The sequence below is a fragment of the Panthera uncia genome, chromosome B1 (assembly GCF_023721935.1).
Source record: "Panthera uncia isolate 11264 chromosome B1, Puncia_PCG_1.0, whole genome shotgun sequence".
NCBI classification, from domain to species: domain Eukaryota; kingdom Metazoa; phylum Chordata; class Mammalia; order Carnivora; family Felidae; genus Panthera; species Panthera uncia.
This window is the reverse complement of record NC_064811.1, coordinates 101,694,885-101,715,699: the sequence shown is the minus strand read 5'-3', so window position 1 is coordinate 101,715,699 and position 20,815 is coordinate 101,694,885. Positions and strand designations below refer to the sequence as shown.

The window sequence follows — 20,815 nt, the reverse complement described above, 5'->3', positions numbered from 1 at the left end:
CATGAAGGAAACATGTGAAAGATTCCAATAATATTTCACTCTGGAAAAGGCTAACCTATGTAGACAGTAAAAATATCAGGGGTTTGGGATGAGGGAGGTAGGGATGAATAGGTGAAGCACAGGGAACTTTTAGGAAGTGAAATTATTCTATATGATATAGTACTGTTGTATACAAATGTCATTACACATTTGTCAAAATCCATAGAAAGTACACCATCAAGAGTGAACCATAATGTAAACTGTGGACTTTAGCTAATAATATATTGGGGTGCCTGGGTGGCTCAGTCAGTTAAGCATCCGACTTCAGCTCAAGTCATGATCTCATGGTTCAGGAGTTCAAGCCCTGTGTCAGGCTCTGTGCTGACAGCTCAGAGACTGGAGCCTTCTTTGGATTCTGTGTCTCCTTCTCTCTTTGCCCCTCCCCTATTCACTCTCTCTTTCTCTCTCTCAAAAATAAATAAAACATTAAAATATACATATATCAATATTGGCTCAACAATTTTAGCCAACATATCACAATAGTGCAAGAGATTAATAATAGGGGAAACTGGGAGGAGGAGATGAGAGGGTAAATAAGAACTCTGTATCTTCCACTACTTTTTCTTTTTTCTTATTTTAGAGAAAGAGTGAGGCAGAGCACACACATGTGGGAGGGGGCAGAAAGACAGGGAGAGAGAGAGAGAGAGAGAGAGAGAGAGACAGAGAGAGACAGAGAGAGAGAGAGAGAGAATATCCCAAGGAGGATGTGAGATCATGACTGGAGCTGAAATCAAGAGTTGGATGCGTAACTGACTGGACCACCCAGGCTCCCCTTCCACTTATTTTTCTGTAAGCCCAAAATTGCTCAAAACTAAAATCTATTAATAAAACATATACATATTATTAAAAATGACATTTATGAGATAATTCTAGCTATTCAAAGCATATCTTTTAGTATGGTAGGAGAAACATTCCTAATTTTTCTAGTGAGATAAATGTTTGGAGAGGAGATTCCCATACATAACTTGCATCACTGAAAAAGAAAAAAAAATTGATCTTTTGACAATAGAACATACTACTTTTCAGAATTTGTACACAAATACTACAGAAATATGGTGTTAAGCATATATAGTCTAGTTTTAGGGGTCATGCTGAATGATTGGTGATGAAATATTTATAAATATTTCTTCTTTAGAAGTTCTTTTTTTTTTTTTTTTAATTTTTAAAAATGCTTTATTTACGTGTGCCTGGATGGCTCAGTCAGTTAAACATCTGACTTCGGCTCAGGTCATGATCTCACAGTTCCTGAGTTCCAGCCCCACATCAGGCTCTGTGCTGACAGCTCAGAGCCTGGAGCCTGCTTTCAGAGTCTGTGTCTCCCTCTCTCTCTGCCCCTCCCCTGCTCGCACTCTGTCTCTCTCTGTCTCTCAAAAATAAAAATAAAACATTGAAAAAAAAATTCAATGTTTTATTTTTGAGAGAGAGAGAGAGAGAGAGAGAGAGAGAGAGAGAGAGAGAATATGAGCAGGGGAGGGGCAGGGAGAGAAGGAAACAGAATCCAAAGCAGGCTCCAGGCTCTGAGTTGTCAGCACAGAGCCCAATGAGGGGCTCGAACTCATGAACTGCAAAATCATGACCTGAGCAGAACGAAGTCGGTCATTAACCGACTGAGCCACGCAGGTGCCTCTCTTTAGAAGTTCTTTAATTGATTACTTCTACATCTAATATATTTCCAAAAATTTTACATAAAAATGTTTAATAAAGAAAGCTTCTTACAAAGGGCAGAAATTGGTTATTAATTTTATTCTTTATCTCAGCTGTCTTTTTGGTGCTTGTGTGGAAAACTGAATTTTCTGCATTTTAAACTATGAATTTCATCTTAAACTGAGGCCTTCAATTCTTAAACTGGGGCCAAAATTCTTTTAGGAACAAATCCTTGTCATCAAACAAAATCTTACAGATTAAAATTGAGCTTCCCCAACTGAAGCCTGGGTGAGGGGCTCTAAGATCCTTTCCCTTCTGTGCTTCTATTCTAGTCCTGAAATAACTCCAAAGAACTCTAATACTTTCAGAGACAATGTTTTGAACTATCCTCTAAAATATAAGGATTTCCCAAGTATAAAATCACTTACCACAGTATCTTCTATTACCATTATCTTCCTTTTAACTTCTTCCTGAAAGTCCCCTATAAGGCTCAGTAAAATATAATAGCAGTGTTTAAGATGAGTTAGACTAATACCATAGAGTCAATAAAATGTATTATGCAATTTGATTATAACCATGTAAAAATGTAATTGCATACAATAGAAAGGATTGGGAAGTCCTTTCAACAAACTGTAAACACTTTTATTTATGTTCATTGGATGCTTTTTAATGTAAAGATTGTTAGTGTGGAATAAACCTTTTTTACAAGGAAACTTGAGCCCTTCAAGTATCTTGAAAGTCAGCAGAAGGGGGAAAGCAAGACTTAAGAACAAGAAAAGCTACAGAAAGCAGATTCGAATACTCTGGAATTCTTTTTTATTCACTTGTTTTTACACAACTGGAAAAGTAACCAGTTAGAGGTTCATTTGGAAGAGAAAAATTTTTAAAAATGCACATGCCCTTGTAGTAATACTGACTGATGATTTGATTTGATTCAGTCAGATGTTTTTCTGAGACCATTGATTGGGACTGTCAAAAAAAAGCACTTAGAAAAGCAGGTCTAGAGGATATGGGCTGGGCGGGGTGGGGGGGTGCTACAGAAAACTTGGAAGGTGAAGGGTGAAAGTGAAGACAAACTTTGTCTAATCTAATCTTCCACGGAACTCGCTCTGTGCCTGAACAAGAAAATAAAATCTTTTTTCCTTTGGTTGGCTTTAATAATGCGTGTTCTGCTCTGGGAGCTACAACTTGTTTGCAACTTTCAGATTAGTTATACTAGTGGTGAAATACATTTTGGAGGACTACCATGGGAAACTATCCATTCTAGAAGCACTGCTTCTAGAAATAAGTATATTCTGAATTCTCAAAAGGCAACTTACTGTAAATTTTTGGTAAACTAGGAACTGCCTATAATCATCTGATTCTCAAAGACAATTAAGGCTGAAATTAATGACTATAAATTAACAGAAATAATCTTCATTAGTTACAAAGAAAGAACCTCAAAATATAACATAACCAGTGCTATAAAGATGCGAACTATAATGGACTCAGCCTGCTCAGGCTGCAATAACAAAATACTGAAGACTGGGTGATGGAAGCATAGAAATTTATTTACTATCACATCTGGAGGCTAAACATCTGAGGTCAGGTGCCCCTATGGTCAATTCCTGGTGAGGGCTCCCTTCCTATCTTGCAGACAGCCACCTTCTCATTGTATTTTCACATGGCCTTTCTTTTGTGCATACAGGAGGTCTTATTAGGGTCCCACATATGAATTTATCATGAAATTATGAATTTATTTAATCGTAATTACCTCCTTATGAGCTCTACCTATAAATATAATCACATCAAGGGTACGGCTTCAACATAGGAATTTTGTGGAAACAAAATTCAGTCCATTGCAGACTACTTAAAAATTATAAGCAATTACCATTAGGAAAAAAGGAAAGAAAGCTTGAAACTTATTAGACACTGACATCTCCCCACCCCCCCCCCCCCCCCCCCCCCCCCGGCTGTGGCTTTCCCTGTGAAGCACATAAAATGGTAGCAATATTCTCTTTTGCTTTATTCTACATTTTGTCTATTATATGACTATAAACATGAATTATACATTGATCACCAAAAGTATTGGCTATCAAAGAAGAGAATATACTATCTTCATGAATGGTTAGCTTACAGAACATGCTCAATTTATAGAGAGCTATATTTAAACATAGCTTTACAGATGAAGGTGGTTCAGGCAGCAGGTCAACTGATTCTTTAAATACCTATGCAGTTATGTTTAGGCCCCTTGGAGGTCCTTAGGATGTATCACTACTTGAATATCAAAAATAATTCAGAATAATACAGAACATAGTTATATACTATTTTATGCTATATTATTATGGAAAAAATTATTACTATGAGGTCTCTTGGTACTAACTGCAAAAAACCACTTGGGGTAGGATCTAAGTTATGTCCACATTAAACCAAATTTTATACTAAGCTAGGTCATGTTAAAGTTGAACTTCAATGTGTTTTAATTTTTACATAATTTAAAATGTATAACAGCAACCAAGTCTTGTCCTTACTTGAGTTATTTTATTATGTCCCTAAAATTCAATTATTGCTTTTTAGTTGTATATACAAGTACAAAATGAATGAAAATATTAATGTAACTTACTTTACATAATTCTCTAAAATTTTGTAAACAAATTATTTTTTTAAAAATGCATAATTTAGGGGCGCCTGGGTGGCTCGGTCGGTTAAGCGTCCGACTTCAGCTCAGGTCACGATCTCGCGGTCTGTGAGTTCAAGCCCCGCGTCGGGCTCTGGGCTGATGGCTCAGAGCCTGGAGCCTGCTTCCAATTCTGTGTCCCTCTCTCTCTCCCCTTCCCCCGTTCATACTCTGTCTCTCTCTGTCTCAAAAATAAATAAACGTTAAAAAAAAAAAAATTAAAAAAAAAATAAATAAAAATGCATAATTTAGGGGTGTCTGGGTGACTCAGTCAGTTAAGTGTCCAACGCTCAGGTCATGATCTCACGGCCCATCAGTTCCAGCTACGTGTCAGGCTCTGTGCTGACAGCTCAGAGTCTGGTGCCTGCTTGGATTCTGTCTCCTCTCTCTGCACCGCTCCTGCTCGTACTCTTTCTGTCTCTCTCCCTCTCTCTCAAAAATAAACATTAAAAAAAATTTTTTTAATGGATTAATTAAAAGCACTGAAGGTATTAATCTATCCATGAAAATATCCCATAGGGTTTAACATTAAAGTGGACTAGACATGGCAGAAGGTTTTTGATGTGTGGCACAAAGCAGATGTACAATACTAATTTCATAAATGAATGACAGATGAAGTCACAGCATAAGTGTCTTTCATTAAACTATAAGGAAGCCATTAATGAACCATCAGACCAGCTTTTATGAACCTGTGCGTGTGTGAATATTTCATGTCAATTATGACCAACTCAGTGGTATAACAAGAAATTTCATTTTGAATTGACAACTTTTAGAATTAAATGATTCCTCACCCCAATCTCCAGTTCTAGCATAGGCTTAGGGCACACAACCACAACCACAACCACAACAACAACAACAACAACAACAACAACAACAAAATATGAAATGCTGGGGGACTACTATTTTTATATCTGAGAATATTTGTTTGACCTTTTATATTTTTAAGGATTCTGGCAAGAAGTTAATGCTAGGCAAACTAAATAAAATTCTTGGTTTTAAATATAAAACCACTCCTTAAGGATTCTTTTGAAGTGAATAAAAAAATATGCCAAGGGGCTACTTTTGCTACTACCGAAAGAATGTCTTGTTCTAATGCCAAAAACAGTTTAAGTGAATTTTTTTTTAATTCTGAAGAAAAAGAGAAAATAATTAGTTTATAATTTGAAACTTCCACAATGGTAAATACAGCATGTGCATTACACATAATGTCTTGAATAAGGAAACCTTCCTAAAATATAAAAGCAAAAAAAAAAATCAATTTTCCAGATTTTAATAGCAAAAAGAGAGCTAATTATTGTTAAAGAACTCCAGCAATAATATTTGGAGGTTGAAAACATAGATTAAACAAAAAAAGAGAGCTCTGAAGATCTCAATAAGGCTACTTTTCTTTCTAGTTTAAGGAAAGGTTAGATTCTGTTTTTAAATTTCCAAAACGTGGTGAAGGTTATATATATTTAAGAACAATTTAATGACTGCACTGCAACTCTGAACAACCATTTTAGAGAGTTTAAGTAACATTTTAATAGAATGACACCTTTGAGAGCTCAGAAACTGTCATTTGGGGATGAAGAATGAGAACATCCTTATGTCACCATCATACAGCAAATGACATGTAGTGCTTTTGTCATTAGTGTTAGCTTTCTGGGCTTTACCTAAATACCTGGGTTTAAACCTAACCTAAATAAAAGGGCACAGTAATTAGGAATGCTTATTTCCTAAGTGATTATTCTAGTAGAAACAGAAACCCTCAACTTTCTGAAGTTGCTAGGTTCACTTTTTTCAACCAACAAAATTTATGTTAAAAAAAGTTAGAATTAAGTTGTATACTAGTAACTAGGATTACCTTGAAGAATATGCTGATACAGGGATATTATGTAAGCAGTTTGTAAGGAAACATTAGCTTTACACACTTGAGAGTAAAAAATAGTATACATCTTTAACAAGAAAAAATAAAAATAGGGATAACAATGTTTACAAATATAAACTAGCTGAAATAAATACTGCATGTAACAATGAAACATAATTTGAATTTAAAGAACACACTATTAAGACTAAAAATATGACATACATATGAAACACTCATTATGAGTGTTAATAAAATCTAAGGCAATGAAATATAAAAAATAAGCAGATTGTGGATTTTTTTTTATGTTAAACATCACTTAGATTGAGTTTGCTGATTTAAAAAACTATAATGAAAATGACTTATTGGGCACTTGCTGTTACTGACAAGGATAAGTACCTTACAGGAATTTCATCTATTCTGGACAATAGATCTATGAAATAGAGATTTTTCTTAACTTTATTTACATATAAGAAAACTGATCACAAGGTAGGAAATATTAGGCATTTGGATTTAGATCTTTCTCATTCCATAACCCATTTGCTTAACTAAAATGCAATTTTGCATAGTTTAAAATATTCTTGATAAACAGTTTTCACATATGTTTTTGGCATTCTTTTCATATATAGAATCAAATTATTTGAAATTAACCTTCTATCACCTCAAATAACCAAGCAAAAATATCCAACTCTATCAGAATCTATAAAATAGAATTAATAGCACGCTTTATACAACTTTTTAAAATTGTGTTCCTCTCAAGTTCATAGAACCCTTAAATTTTATAACTCTTCTGAAAATGAAGAAGCATAGATTAAATGTGCAAAAATTCTAGGGAGCCAACATGTGTTAATAGTGACTACGGATCTGGAAAAGGAAAAACAAAGCAGAACATTAAAATGCTTAAATCAGCACTACTGTTGGCTTGCGTAATTCTTCACAGCTACAGATTCAGCCTGGACCAATGTTTGGGGACCAGATCATAAGGTCTTGACTAATTGGTTGCCTTGATATACTGCTTCATTATAAAGAAGTTTCAGTATTTGGTTATAAAATGCTCTATTAAGTTTGTTGCTAGCCAGGCTCTCATTCAATGTCCATTTCCTTTCTGACTAATGGTTCTTGTAAGCTGACAGCAGCTTTAAACATCTGGCAAGGAGTCAGTAATACAGGTATTGCAGCACAAGGTGTTCTGGAAAATGATTTGCTTTGGTGTAAACATCTTATCTAAAATATAAAATAGCCTTCAGGTAAGCTGAATTAAGGTTCTTGTATTGCCAATTTGAGTAGAAGCTAAAGTTTACAGATACAGAGGATGTTTATATCTCCATACACTGGACATTTTAAAAACTGCACATTAAAATGAACATTATAACTTTGTAACTTACACTTACTTTCCTAACAAAGAGTTTAGGGAAAAAGTGAGCTGGTGTTTATTTCCATTTTACAACACTTTTTATCATAATGCCTCCAGAATCACAGATGTTGAATTTGAGTAGCTGTTCTTAAGGAAGTTGAAATGCAGAAAAACTGAAGTTCTCTCTCTCTCTCTCTCTCTCTCTCTCTCTCTCTCTCTCTCTCACACACACACACACACACACACACACACACACACACACAATCACTGGGCATCTCTGAGCAGATAAAACTTTCATTTTCATTCAGTGGAAAATTGCTAAGGAGAATTTTATTAAATTCTGAATTCTATGTACTGTCACTCTTTCAATGTTCCTCTTCCTCTGGTGCTATGATTAGGATCTCTAGGCCACAGTAGCAAATATTTAGAGACATTGACTAAGACCCTAAGATCCCAGGTTTCTAGAAGCATTGTAAAGGAAACAAAACCACGTTATATATCCCTAGAAATCCAATCCCTAAGTGATTCCTTATACAACTAATTTAATCTATGACAGGTATATAACCACATAGATTTTTAACACAAGAAAGAATCACAGAGACCATATTCCCACCTCCCCTGTTAAAATATGAAAACTGAGTTCTAGAGATAACTGATTTAGCCAAACTGATAGTGTAATACATGGCCAAAATAGGATTAAAGTCTAGATCTTGGCTTTTACCGAACTTCTTCTGTAAGTATGTAGATTGTAAAATTGTGGGGAAGGGGGAAAAATAGGGGTGTAGTGGGCTGCCTTAAAAGTTACAGCCTGACTATCTGCTTTCAGTATATGCTGATTTTTGCTCTAGAGATTCTATCAATTCATTTGCAAGAGTAGGCACATTTTAGCAACCGAAAAGTGCTGTGGAGATAAGGTGCTGGCCCTAGGAGCTTATATTTAGAATTATATGTGATAAGACGGCTCAGAAGACATAACACACCTTACTTTCAACACTTTGGCCATTCATACCAGGTGCTGCACCTCATGGCTGGTTTAACGCTGCACAAAAGACATCTTTGTTGTTGTTCTAAAGCAAGGCAGACCTCATTTGGATGTGTGTCGAATCTTAAGACTACCCTATGTTCTCCTACAAATGGTACTTGAGAGCCTGTCTGGATGTTCTGGCAGGGCAGTGCAGCTCCTTGTACACCCTCAATCAAAAAATGGTCCTCTTCAACTGTACACATAGCTTTGGGAGGTACGCATGTGGAGCCATGAGGGAGGAAGAGGACACCAGTCTAGCCAGCCAGATCAGCTGAATAAACCCTAACAATCAATGGGGTGACAGATGTTGCAGCCAGATCACTCTCGCATCCAAAAAAGACACTGCATAAAGACATCTTTAATATTCCCATCTCCCTCCATAATGGATAATAAATAACAAATTCTCATAATTTATCCCATTCACAAAATATGTTCGTCCAAGGGTTTCTGAGGCAAATCTTAAAGTCACAGAAAATAGTTTATCTACGTGGGCTGTAAAAATCTAAATTTCTTTATTCAATGACTACATATGAACTTTATATGAATTACTGTGCTGGGCACTCTGAGGGATATTTAAAAGTGGATAAGCCAAAAATGAGACAGTTTTGTAAAGATGTGAACGTTGTGTCCATACAAGGATGCCCAGCTTGGGGGAGAGGGGGTAAATAAGGACTGAAATACGGACTTTATGAAAGCTCATGCTCTGCTTGACAAGCCTTTTGATCTGGCAAGTAGCTGTCACCAGGTAGGACCAAGGAGCATATTTTTTTAATTCACTTAGCGCTTGGGTAGGCTACTTAATGGTGGCTTTGACATAAAATGCCACTAATCTTTTGATAGCAAAAATTTGATGACAACATTTCTTACTAACTTTTTCAATGGTTCTCCAATGCTTAAAGGAGAAAAGCCAAGTATGGATGATATTCAAGGTCCTTCACATTGTCTTACCTACTTTTCTTGCTTTATCACCTACTACTTCTATAGGCAGACTCTTCTGGTCATATTTCAACCTTTAACCAAATCTAGAACAATCCATGTTCTTTTCTTTTTTAAATAGGCTTCACACCCAGCATGGAGCCCAATGTGGGGCTTGAACTCATGACCCTGAGATCAAGACCTGAGCTGAGATCAAGAGTCAGATACTCAGCCAATGGAGCCACTCAGGTGCCCACATTGTGTTCTTTTGTGCATCTCTGCCTTTCTAACAGGTAGGAATGCTCTCTTCCAAGCTTATGGAACTCTACTTATGGAACTCCTATTCACCCATTAACACTCAGATCGACTATCCCTTCATTCAATCCCAGCTAGTGTGAGTCACACCCTGTTCTTTCTCCCAAAGTATTCTGTACATCATTAGATCGTGCCACATGAATACATTATATGGAACTTAGTTGTTTATATGTTTTTCCTTCAAAACTGCAGGCCTTATTCTCAATATCTGAAAAATATGGTAAATGAATAGATGAAAATATAACTTCAAGTAGCTTATACTTATTTGGGAGGATGACAACAAGGTAACTAAAAATAATCACATATAAGATAAGTACATATAAAAACATAAAGATGTTTCATATCTGCTGTTTAGTTCACTAACTCACTGTTCATAAAAGCAGGCAAGCCTTTACCAAAGATTCAGATATGTCAAAGGGAATAGTGAAACACTTTCAAAGACTCTTTAGATGACTCAGAGGAATGGAGAAATCATGAAGAGTCTTTTAGGAGGAGTTGAAAGATTTGGTTTCTGGTCCTGGGTTTGTCACTTATTTGCTGTGGGACTTCAGACAAATCCACTGTTTTTGCTTGGGTCTAGTTCTCTTGTTATAGCACTATTCCCATAGGGTTAAGATTCTCAAATAGATAATGTATACAAAAGTACATTTAAAACTAGAAAATTCCACTTTAAGTGAATGTTAAAACTGACATTTTTTTTGTTGGTGAAATGACAGATTAACACATAAATTTATGATTCATCCAACATTAACATCCACTGAATATGAGATACTGGAGATAGTCTAAGAAGTAAAAAAAACCCGGTTTCTGCTGTAGAGAATCTTAGTTTATTTGGGGGAGATGATGGGGCTGCTCATATTAAAATAACTACGGGGGAAAATGTGCAAATAGCTAAACAACGGAAACAGAAATCAGTGTAAAAGAATTAAAAAAGACAAGTCACTTGTGCTGGGGTGTTTTCATAACAAAGCAGTTATTTCAGTAGTTTATGTAAAGAAGAGTATTTTGAAACTCTGGGGTACAGAATTTTAAGGTAAATGCACATGAAGGGGTAGAGAGATAACAAGGATCTTAAGAGCAGTAGACCAGTTGGTTGTAGCAGTATGTTTTCATAGGGCAGTTTCTGATTAGGTAGGACAAGTAGGTTACAGTGTACAGGAGGTTGCTAAGTACTGTGGTACTCTGCTTCACTTTAGGGACAGGAACAGTCCTGCCAAGCTGCTCTCTAACAATACTAACCAGAGAGCCTGAGACTGGCTAACAGGTGTTTGTTTATCACTATCTCAGAGGTATTGTTAGATAGAGTCAATCTATGCCACATTCGAACACATTGATCCTGATTTTTAGTTTGGGAAAAATTGTCACAAGAGACTTCATGTAGGAAGAGTACAGACATCCTAAATAGCTATAATTGTTTTTTCTGTTTTCACTGTGTTGGAGAAAAGAGAGACAATGTCAGAAAGAATGTTAATCAACAAGGCAGTAAATTAATTTAAGGTTCTCCCTTTATTAGCTATAATAGCTTCAGCATGGTGACTAGAGCCTTCTTGAATAAATGAGTTACACTGGGAGGTAATTTTTTAATGTCAAGTTGGCATGAAGACCTTGAGCTATTAGACCCAGAAGGGCAAAGACTACAAAACAAAATCCAGGGCAAGGTAATCGTTTTAGTCAAACAAGGATAAAGAGACTAAATTTATATGGAGTTAAAGCTTTTTAAAAACTTAGTGTGGAATGTATTTAACTCTAACAAATTGCTTTAAGAAGACTTTCTAGCGGTAGGTTGATAAGATTACCCTAAAATCACCATACTAAGCATTTGTTATATTTTGAAGAAAAGAACAAGAAGCAACTCATTTATTATTTAGCTTTCAGATATATTATATGGTTACTGAGGGAATGCAAAACATTACCATCTTATAGCAATATCATCTAAAACTTCAGTGGTAAATATAAATAGTGAACAGATAAGAGGAAGAAAGAATGAAGGGAAGTAACATTTATGAAGCACTCTTTATGTGCCACACATTGTTTTTTGGTGCTTTTATATTTGTTACCTCATTTAACCCTCAAAACAATTTCAGTCATTGGAGCGCCTGCGTGGCTCAGTCAGTTGAGTGTCTGACTTCAGCTCAGGTCATGATCTCACAGCTCATGAGTCCGAGCTCCACGTCAGGCTCTGTGCTGACAGCTCAGTCTGGAGACTGCTTCAGATTCTGTGTCTCCATTTCTCTCTGCCCCTCCTCTGCTCATACTCTGTTTCTTTCTCCCTCTCTCTCTCTCTCTCTCAAAAATAAATAAATATTAAAAAAAAAAAAAAAGAAAAGAAAACAGGGTGCCTGGGTGACTCAGTCGGTTAGGTATTGGACTTCAGCTCAGGTCATGATCTCGCAGTTCATGGTTCGAGCCCCACGTCGGACTCTGTGCTGACAGCTCAGAGCCTGGAGCCTGCTTCAGATTTTGTGTCTCCCTCTCTCTGCCCCTCCCCTGCTTGTTCTCTGTCTGCCTCTCTCTCTCAAAAATAAATAAAAGTATTTAAAAAATTAAAAAAAACCCAACTTCAGTTACCTAGATATTTTAAAAATGAGAAAACTGAGGTTCTAAGAGTTTGAATAACTTGTCTGTAACTACCCTGAAAGAAAAAGACTACTATTGTATTAAAAGTCTACTCCAATGCAACACTAAAATTCTTTTTTGTTTTCCCTTTACTGCCTCTCTTGGAAGTTGAATCCTCAAATCTTAATATATGAAATAAATGTTAGAATTGCCTATATTATTTATAAAATGTATAACTGATACCTGGCTCTTAGACATATTATCAATTTCACTTTATGAGATAATCACTAAAAGGAAATTAACATCCAAAAGCAAGTAAACATTCAACTCAAATTTTACAGATACTAGTTGTCAGCCTATGTCAGCAAATTCCTACACAGAGAGGAAATTACATATCTTACTCGTCACTTCCGTTCCCAGGCACATGGCACATGGGTAGTGGGCCCAGTTATGCCTTTCATGTGCACATATTTTTGATTGTTGATTTCCTGTTGGTTGGGTAAGATAAAAGTTTTCCTAAAGTAACTAATTGGATAAAAGACAAATGAAAAAATGGAGTGGAATCTGCTACAAATAACTTAAAAAACAAAAATCAAAGCAGAAGAAAACAATAGCTATAACCAAAAAAGACTTATTATTTCCTCCTGAACTGAATTCCCATCTGCTTTTAAATGGCAACATGTTTTTCCATTAACTGGAAGCTACAGCCAAGAAGCCAAAGACAATGAGGTTTTGGCCACCAGGGAGTAGAAGGCGCAGGATGGCTGAAGGATGCTACCTGCTTCAGCCTCTCTGTAAAGGCTGTTCCCTAGTGACCCTATTCCCCTTCCAGCTGGCAACAAACTTACTGTTGGGACTCTTCTGAGAATTAAAGAAATGTTCCAGTTCTCTGTATACCCTCTCCAGGGAGGGAAAATGGAGTAACTCAGAAGGGTATGAGAGCCATTTGAAACACTGCCTGTGTAAGCTTTTAAGAAACAAGGCGACTGGGCAAAATAAAGCACCAGGTGAAAAGAAAACATTTTAAAAAAGTAACTTCCTTCCATCCCAGTCGTTAAAAGTACCCCTATCATCACAATCACCCTCTATAGACTTTTATGGGTTGTCATTTATTTATTTCTTTAAAGTAAGCTCGATGCCCAAGGTGGGGCTTGAACTCACAAGACCGAGATCAGGAGTCACATGCTCTACTCACTGAGGCAGACAGGCGCCCTTCTCAACAACAGCTTTTTAATTAAAACAACAACAACAACAACAACAACAACAACAACAAAACACCACAGTTAAACATCTTATGTTTCTAAAAGATAGACACTGGTGTGAGCAAATTCCTCATCTCTGGCTCACCTGGCCAAATTCTTGTATATATAGCTAATAATATACAGTTTAAAATTAATACATAATACACATAATATACCAATTATATAATATTGATGATACTATTCTCTTATGAAGACAATTTATCACCATTTTCATTTGATACCAAGAGTGGCCAAGGAGATACACTCTAAATCTGAAAAAGTAGCTGTGCCTGTAGCAGTGTGTATTGCTACAAAGTTAGAGGGCTCTCCTTATGGTAAATAACAAAGGGAAGTTTATTTTTCCTAAATACAATCTTTAAAATCTCTTTTCTTCTTCTGTTCATTAAATGTTTGATAAATACGTACTATGTATTAGATTCTGTGCTGAAGGCTATGGCCTTGGCCTGAGGAAGAAATAAATTAGTTATATCAGTGGTAAAGCACTAGGTCTGTAGGAGTCAGGTGACTGAGTTTCCAGCTTGAATTGGTCTTACTGCTAAAAAATCAAAAATCAAAATGAATTTTAGCTTTCAATATTGCAGCATCATTTTCATTCTGATGGAAAGAGGTGGGGGGAAAGATGGTAACATATTTTATTTGAAGCTAAATGTTATCAGTCTTAAATTTCCTATTTATTAATTTTAAGACTTAAGAACATAATTGTTCTCTTCAAACAATACCTTCACACAGTACCTGTGTGAACTGCCTAAAAAAATCAGACCAAAAAAAAAAAAAAAAACAAACCAAAAACCAAAAAACAAAGCCAAAACAAACAATATGAAATAAATCTGTCTTGCTCAAACTGAAAATTCCAGAACTACTAAGCTACAGTTCTGAACAAAATTCCTATGAAGTTGTAATAATATATGGATTACAATTAGAACCATAGCGGGATATACATCTCCCACCTCAACATTATGGGACCAAAAATGTCATTCAACGAGGCACAGAATTTTCTGCAACTTTTCCTGTGACTATTATTAGAAGATCTGATATAAAAATTAATGAGAAAAAAAATTAATGAGAAATGAATGTGCTCATATTATAGATTCAATCAGGCATGCACTACATAAGAACTAGCAAGCTGGTACAATAATTCCTGAGTTTTTTCCTTTTAGCCAGATGAACCTCATTGGCTTTGATTTTTGTTTTTCATCTCTATGTTACTACCATGAATTACTTCAAAGTGAGAAAGGCACATTTATACCTTGCTAACTGCTCTTCCACTTCCCTCAGCTCAAGTGAAAGATTTACGGTTTCTTCCCTTTGCTGTTTCCTGTAAAGTGACATATATATATACGATGCTACCCTTGGTCTCACATCAAAAACTGAATTCTAGAAATACCTGAGCAGTCAATTAACAGCAACTAGATGTTCATTTTAACTTAATGGACAGTAGTGCCCAAAAGATGCTCATAAGGATTATTTTTTCAGGTAGGACTGAATGTACTTCAACTGCCTCTCAAAGTACTTTCTACATGGATTTTGTTTTTTTTAACCTCTAGTGAAAATTTCCCCTCTCTACAGGGGGAAAATTAAATATACATAGTTCATAGTTGAGACAAAACAATGAGGAGATTTTGGATTTATTTTGGTTGTTGTAATTAGCTATGACTGCATGAAAGACTCAGTCCAATTTTGCATGTAAATTTATCTACAATATTCTCTGAGTACCACTAATGATCTGTTATGTATGAATCTCTTTGGTATATACAGAAGAAAGATTACAAACAATAGTAAGCAGATAGAATGTAGAGTCTCAGTCTATTGAATAACTCAGAATAAAAAGAATCTACCATTTCTTACTAAAAAAACATTAATTTCCCAGTACAAATCCTTATCAGTGGTATTCAGAAGCTATTTCTATTTTGAGGACTATAGTCTGTCCTTTCCTTAAGAAATGTATGTAGAAAAGATGCACAATTATCTTAGTAGAATTTTATTTTGTAAATAAAAATGGCCTAACTAAAAAGTTGCTAAGGAGAAAAAAAGTGTTTATCTGCCATACTTAAAATTTTCATATTTTCACAGAGGTCTTGCTGTTCCTATTGAGAGTATAGTTTCACAACTAAGGGTAGATTGTCCCTTTTACAGTTTTTATGAGAGAATCTTTGTTAACATACAAGTAGAATGACATAATTTTCCAAGATGTTAAAAGATGGTAATAATACAATTTCTGCCAAATCTTTTACTTCCTAACACTTGCATGATATCCTAATTTCATTTTTATGCTCTCTATAAGAAAATATGTAAAGCTGTGTATCATTTCCATTTGACAGATTAAGAAATCAAAATCCAGAGAAGTGTGTGAATGATTGGAAGCTGATGTATCAAGAAACTAGAAAGAAGAAACTTCTCGCCCAGTGTTCTCTCCACTGTATCATGTTAATTCTCTGAAGACTACATTTTGAGAAGCAACAGAAGCCAGGTAAAAACAACTGAGATATAATACAGGCCAGGTAAAATGAAATTTAATTTAGTGCATTAAATTTCACGTAGTGCATTTCCTGTTTTAAGATTTCTTAACATATGGCTATTTTTGGCATCAAGCAGTCTTTTTGCTAATGACCCCAACCCACTGTTTTCCTGCCACCAAGGTATTTTGAGAAGAACTGTCTTACCTCTGCTCCTGAATATGTATCAGTTTGGAGGATGAGTTCAGCCAGATCAACGTCATTACCGACTGGCATAGAATGAAACTGCAGGTTAAATATTTCCCTTCTTGTTGCTGCATCTGGTAACGGCACATAGATGATTCTATCAATTCTTCCAGGCCGCATCAAAGCCTGTAAGGAGGATGAGACAATGCACAAAAACCAAGCTCAGAACTGACATTCCACATGAAAGGTGGATATCTAGAATCTCATGAATAACCCACTATTACTCATAATTAGTACATGAAACAAGTACTAGAGATGCTATAATCTATTTTAAAGATTCAAACAAATAAATCATGTTCAGAGTACTTTTGAAAGTAGCAGAGCAATACTTCTGAGAGGCTTTCTGCTCCTCAGCAACTGTCAGGTCAATAAAAGATGGCTATTCTCTTTTAGGGAAGTGTGTAATATGACTTGCATTCATTGTATCAAAAGACTTTTTTTTTTGGAATTTCCTGCAATATCTCTTAAAATATGGGTTAAGTTGTTTTAGAGAGCCCTTAAAATAGCACAGCTCTAATAAAAGAATACTTCTAGAGCTGAAAGTAGTCAAATGAACTTCCCTCATATTTTATTGGAGGCTAAGGCCTAAATTATCTCAGAGCTAATGAATTCATGTATTTAGAAAACCTTACCAAGCATGCAGTATACACTAGACATTGTTCTTGGTACTAGAAAATAGCATGAATAAGATAGATATGTCTAAAATTGATTGCGGTGATGGCTGCATGTATTTGTGGATATACTAAGAGCCACTGAACTGTGTACTTTAAGTGGGTGAATTTTATATTTATTCTATCCCAAAAAAGTTACTAAAACAGATGCAGGTCTAAAATGAGTGTGGGTGTGTGTGTGTTAAGGAGTTGGGGCAGCTTTTAGTTGGGATAGTGAGAGAAAGCCTCTCTGAGGAGGTAGCTTATGTTGATATCCGAAGGAGTCAGCCTTTGAAATATCTAGGGGAAGGGCATGCAAGGTAAATGGAACATCAAGTGCAAAGGCAAGAATGACTGGTATGTTCCAGGGAAAGAAGAAAAAAATCAATGTGATAGAGTGAACAAAGAAAAAAGAGGTAGGAAATGAGGTCAGAAAGATAGTCATAGGCAGATCATAAGACCTTAAAAGACATAGTAAAGAGTATGGATTGTATTCTACTTTTAATGAGAAGTCATTGGAAAGTTTTAAGTAGAAGGTGAATTGGTAAGATTTACATTAAAAGACCACTCATGGGACAATATCAAAAGGTCTAATATGTGTTACTATAATACCAGAAGGAAAGGAAAGAGAAGATGGGGCAGAAAAAATATCTGAAGAAAAAAAGAGCCAAATTTCCTCCAATTGGTAAACAAACAAATTTACACAATCAAGAAGCTCAGTGAATCTCAAATAAAATAAATACAAAGAAAGCCACACCTACACATATCATAGCAAACTGCTGGAAACAAAAGACAAAATCTTGAAAGCTGCCAGACTGAATATGGAGAACAATAATTTGAATCACCAGTGACTCTCAATCAAAACAATGAAGGGCAGAAACCAGCAGAACAATATCTTTATAGTGCTGAATGAGGGGCACCTGGGTAGCTTAGTCAGTTAAATGTCAGACTTCGGCTCAGGTCATGATCTCACAGTTTGTGAGTTCAAGCCCTTGTGTCGGGCTCTGTGCTGATAGCTCGGAGCCTGAAGCCTGCTTCAGTTTCTGTGTCTCTCTCTCACTCTGCCCCTCCCCTGCTCATGCTCTCTTTCTCTCAAAACTAAATAAACACTAAAAAAAATTAAAAAAAAAATAAAGTGCTGAAAGAATAAAAATGTCATCCTAGAATTCTAGTCCCAGTGAAAATCTTCTTTTTCTTTTTTTTTTTTCAGAGAGAGAGAACGCAAGTGGGGGATAGGGCCTTTATGAGAGAAAGAGGTAATCTTAAGCAGACTCCACACTCAGCCCAGAGACCAATTTGGACCTTGATCCCACGACCCTGGGATCATGACCTGAACCAAATCAAGAGTCTGCCTGCTGCTCAAATGACTGAGTCACCCAGGTGCCCTGAAAATATTCTTTAAGAATGAAGGAAAAATTAAGTCATTTTCAAACAAAATAAATTCAAGAAAATTTGGTTCCATCAGAACTGCACTACAGAAAACACTAAACGATGTTCTTCAGGTTTAATGGAAATGACATAAGATGGAAAATTGAATCTTCAGGAAGAAATGAAGAGCATTGGAAATGAAACACCACAAAACTGTACACGCCTTCCACCTCTAAAAAAAATTCACTCTTTTGGCTGACATATCAGAAATGGGATTTCTTGAAGATTTAAGAGACACTCACTTATAAATAGTGAAACACAGCATATTTCTACATGTGTACTTTTGAATGAAATATCCAGAAAAAATGTGTGATAGAAGTAAATGTAGAAACTAAGGAAGACAGGAAGTCAAACATAAACATCTTTTAATTAAAAAAATAAAATAAAATAAAATAAAATAAAACCCTGAAAATGTAGCTGTGATCATACATAAAACACTGTGGAAAATACAAACATTAAAACCTCATGTGGTTGGCTCTGTGGAAATTAGTTCTTAGAGAACCAGCACATGCATACACACATACACACACACACACACACACACACACACACACACACCATGATATTCTGTGAGTAAGGAACTGACCTCTGTCTCTAACCCAAGAATCTCATCTTTTGCCAAGCTACCATCAAATTGTGGAAGGCTGATTTGTTAGCTTTTAAACAGGGTAAAGTCTCAGAACTTTTATAGTTCTGAACATGTATGTTCCTAATAATGGAGCCTCAAAATAATATAAAGCAAAAATTGATAGGATTAAAGAGATAAAAAAGATAACTCCATAATCACAATATGAGATTTTAACACTCTTCTGTTAGCAATTATAGAACTAAAAAACAAATCAGTAAAGATACAGAGAATCTGAACAAGGCTATCAGTCATTGCAACCTGATATTTATTTATGGGCTACTTTACCCAACAACAGCAGAATACATATTTTTTAAGTACACTTGATATATTCACCAAGATAGCTCATATGATGAGCCATAAAACAAAAATCAACAAATTCAAAATGACTGAAATCATACAAAGTAGTTCTCTAAGAAGAGTAAATTAGAAAGGAATAACAAGAGAGGAAAACCTCAAACACATGAAAAATTAAACAACACCCTTCTAAGTAAACCATAGGTCAAAGAAGAAATTATGAGGAAATTAGAAAATGTTTCAAGTTGAATGATAATGCAAATATAACATCAAGATAAAGTAGTGCTTAGAGACACATTTATAACTTTAAATGCTGATGGTAGGAAAGAAGTCTAAAATAAATGACCTAAGGTTCAAGAGTAAGTACAAGGCTGGAAATAATAAAGATGAGAGTAGAAATCAATGAAATAGGAAACAAACAATAGAGGAAATTGAAAGTCAAGTGTGGTTCTCTGTAAAGATTTTAAAAATCTTATTAAATTCTAACTAGATTGAACAAGGATAAAAGAGAGAACAAATCACCAACATCAGAAATGGAAGAGAGATTATCACTACATATCCTACAGATAGCAAAAAGAATAATAAGAGAATATTATCAACAGCTTTAGGACAATAAATAAACAACTTTGATAAAAAATAAGTTCCTTAAAAAATCCAGTTATCAAAATGGACAAAAAATGAAATAAAAATCATAATGGCCTTATATTTATTTTTTTAATGGAACTGAATTAATTAAAAATTGAATTTATTATGACTAACTTTCACACCAAAAACATTCTAGTCTAGATGGTTTCACTTCTGAATTCTGCCAAAGAAGAAACAAGATTGCACAACCACTTCAGAATAACGAACATTTCTCAAGTTGTTTTAGAAGGTCAACATAACACTAACTCCAAACCTAACAAAGATATCACAAAAAATGAAAATTACAGATTAATGAGCCTCATGAAGACAGACTCAAAAATCCTTAAAAAATATTATCAAATAGAATCTCACAATATGAAAAATGGATAAATCATCTTAACCAAGAGTTATTTCAGGAATGCAAGTTTAGTTTAACACTCAAAATCCAGTTGGTATAATTCACCACAAAAACAGAATACGGGAGAAAATTCACATGATCATTTTAATATGTACAAAAAAGTTTTGACAAAATTCAAGATCCGCTCATGTTGAAAAACCGTCAGCAAATTAGTAATAGAGGAGGACTTCAGTATGGTAGGTAGTATCTAGAAAAACCTGCAGCTAATACAATTAATGTTGAAATCTTGAGTGCTTTCTACCTAAGATCAAGAAAAGGTAAAAAGTCACCACTTGTACTGATAAATATAACAGAGGTACTAGTCTTTATTACAAAGACAAAAGGCAAAAGACAAAAATTGGAGGGGGAAAAAGGAAATATAGAACTTGGAATGGGCAAAGGCAAACTATCTTCATTTGCAGATGACATGATTGTTTACGTAGAAATACTAAGGAATAAAACTACTAGCAAGATTACAGAATACAAG

General features: G+C 35.3%; 1 protein-coding gene across 2 annotated transcripts in view; it reads right to left on the bottom strand.

Moving 5' to 3' along the window:
* SPATA5 (spermatogenesis associated 5) overlaps window positions 1-20,815 on the bottom strand; it is a 360,927-nt gene that overhangs the window by 60,428 nt on the left and 279,684 nt on the right. For both annotated transcript variants that reach the window (XM_049631141.1, XM_049631143.1), the window contains exon 15: window positions 16,269-16,433. In XM_049631141.1, the coding sequence (XP_049487098.1) occupies window positions 16,269-16,433 (165 nt within the window). The remainder of the gene's footprint in view (window positions 1-16,268; window positions 16,434-20,815) is intronic.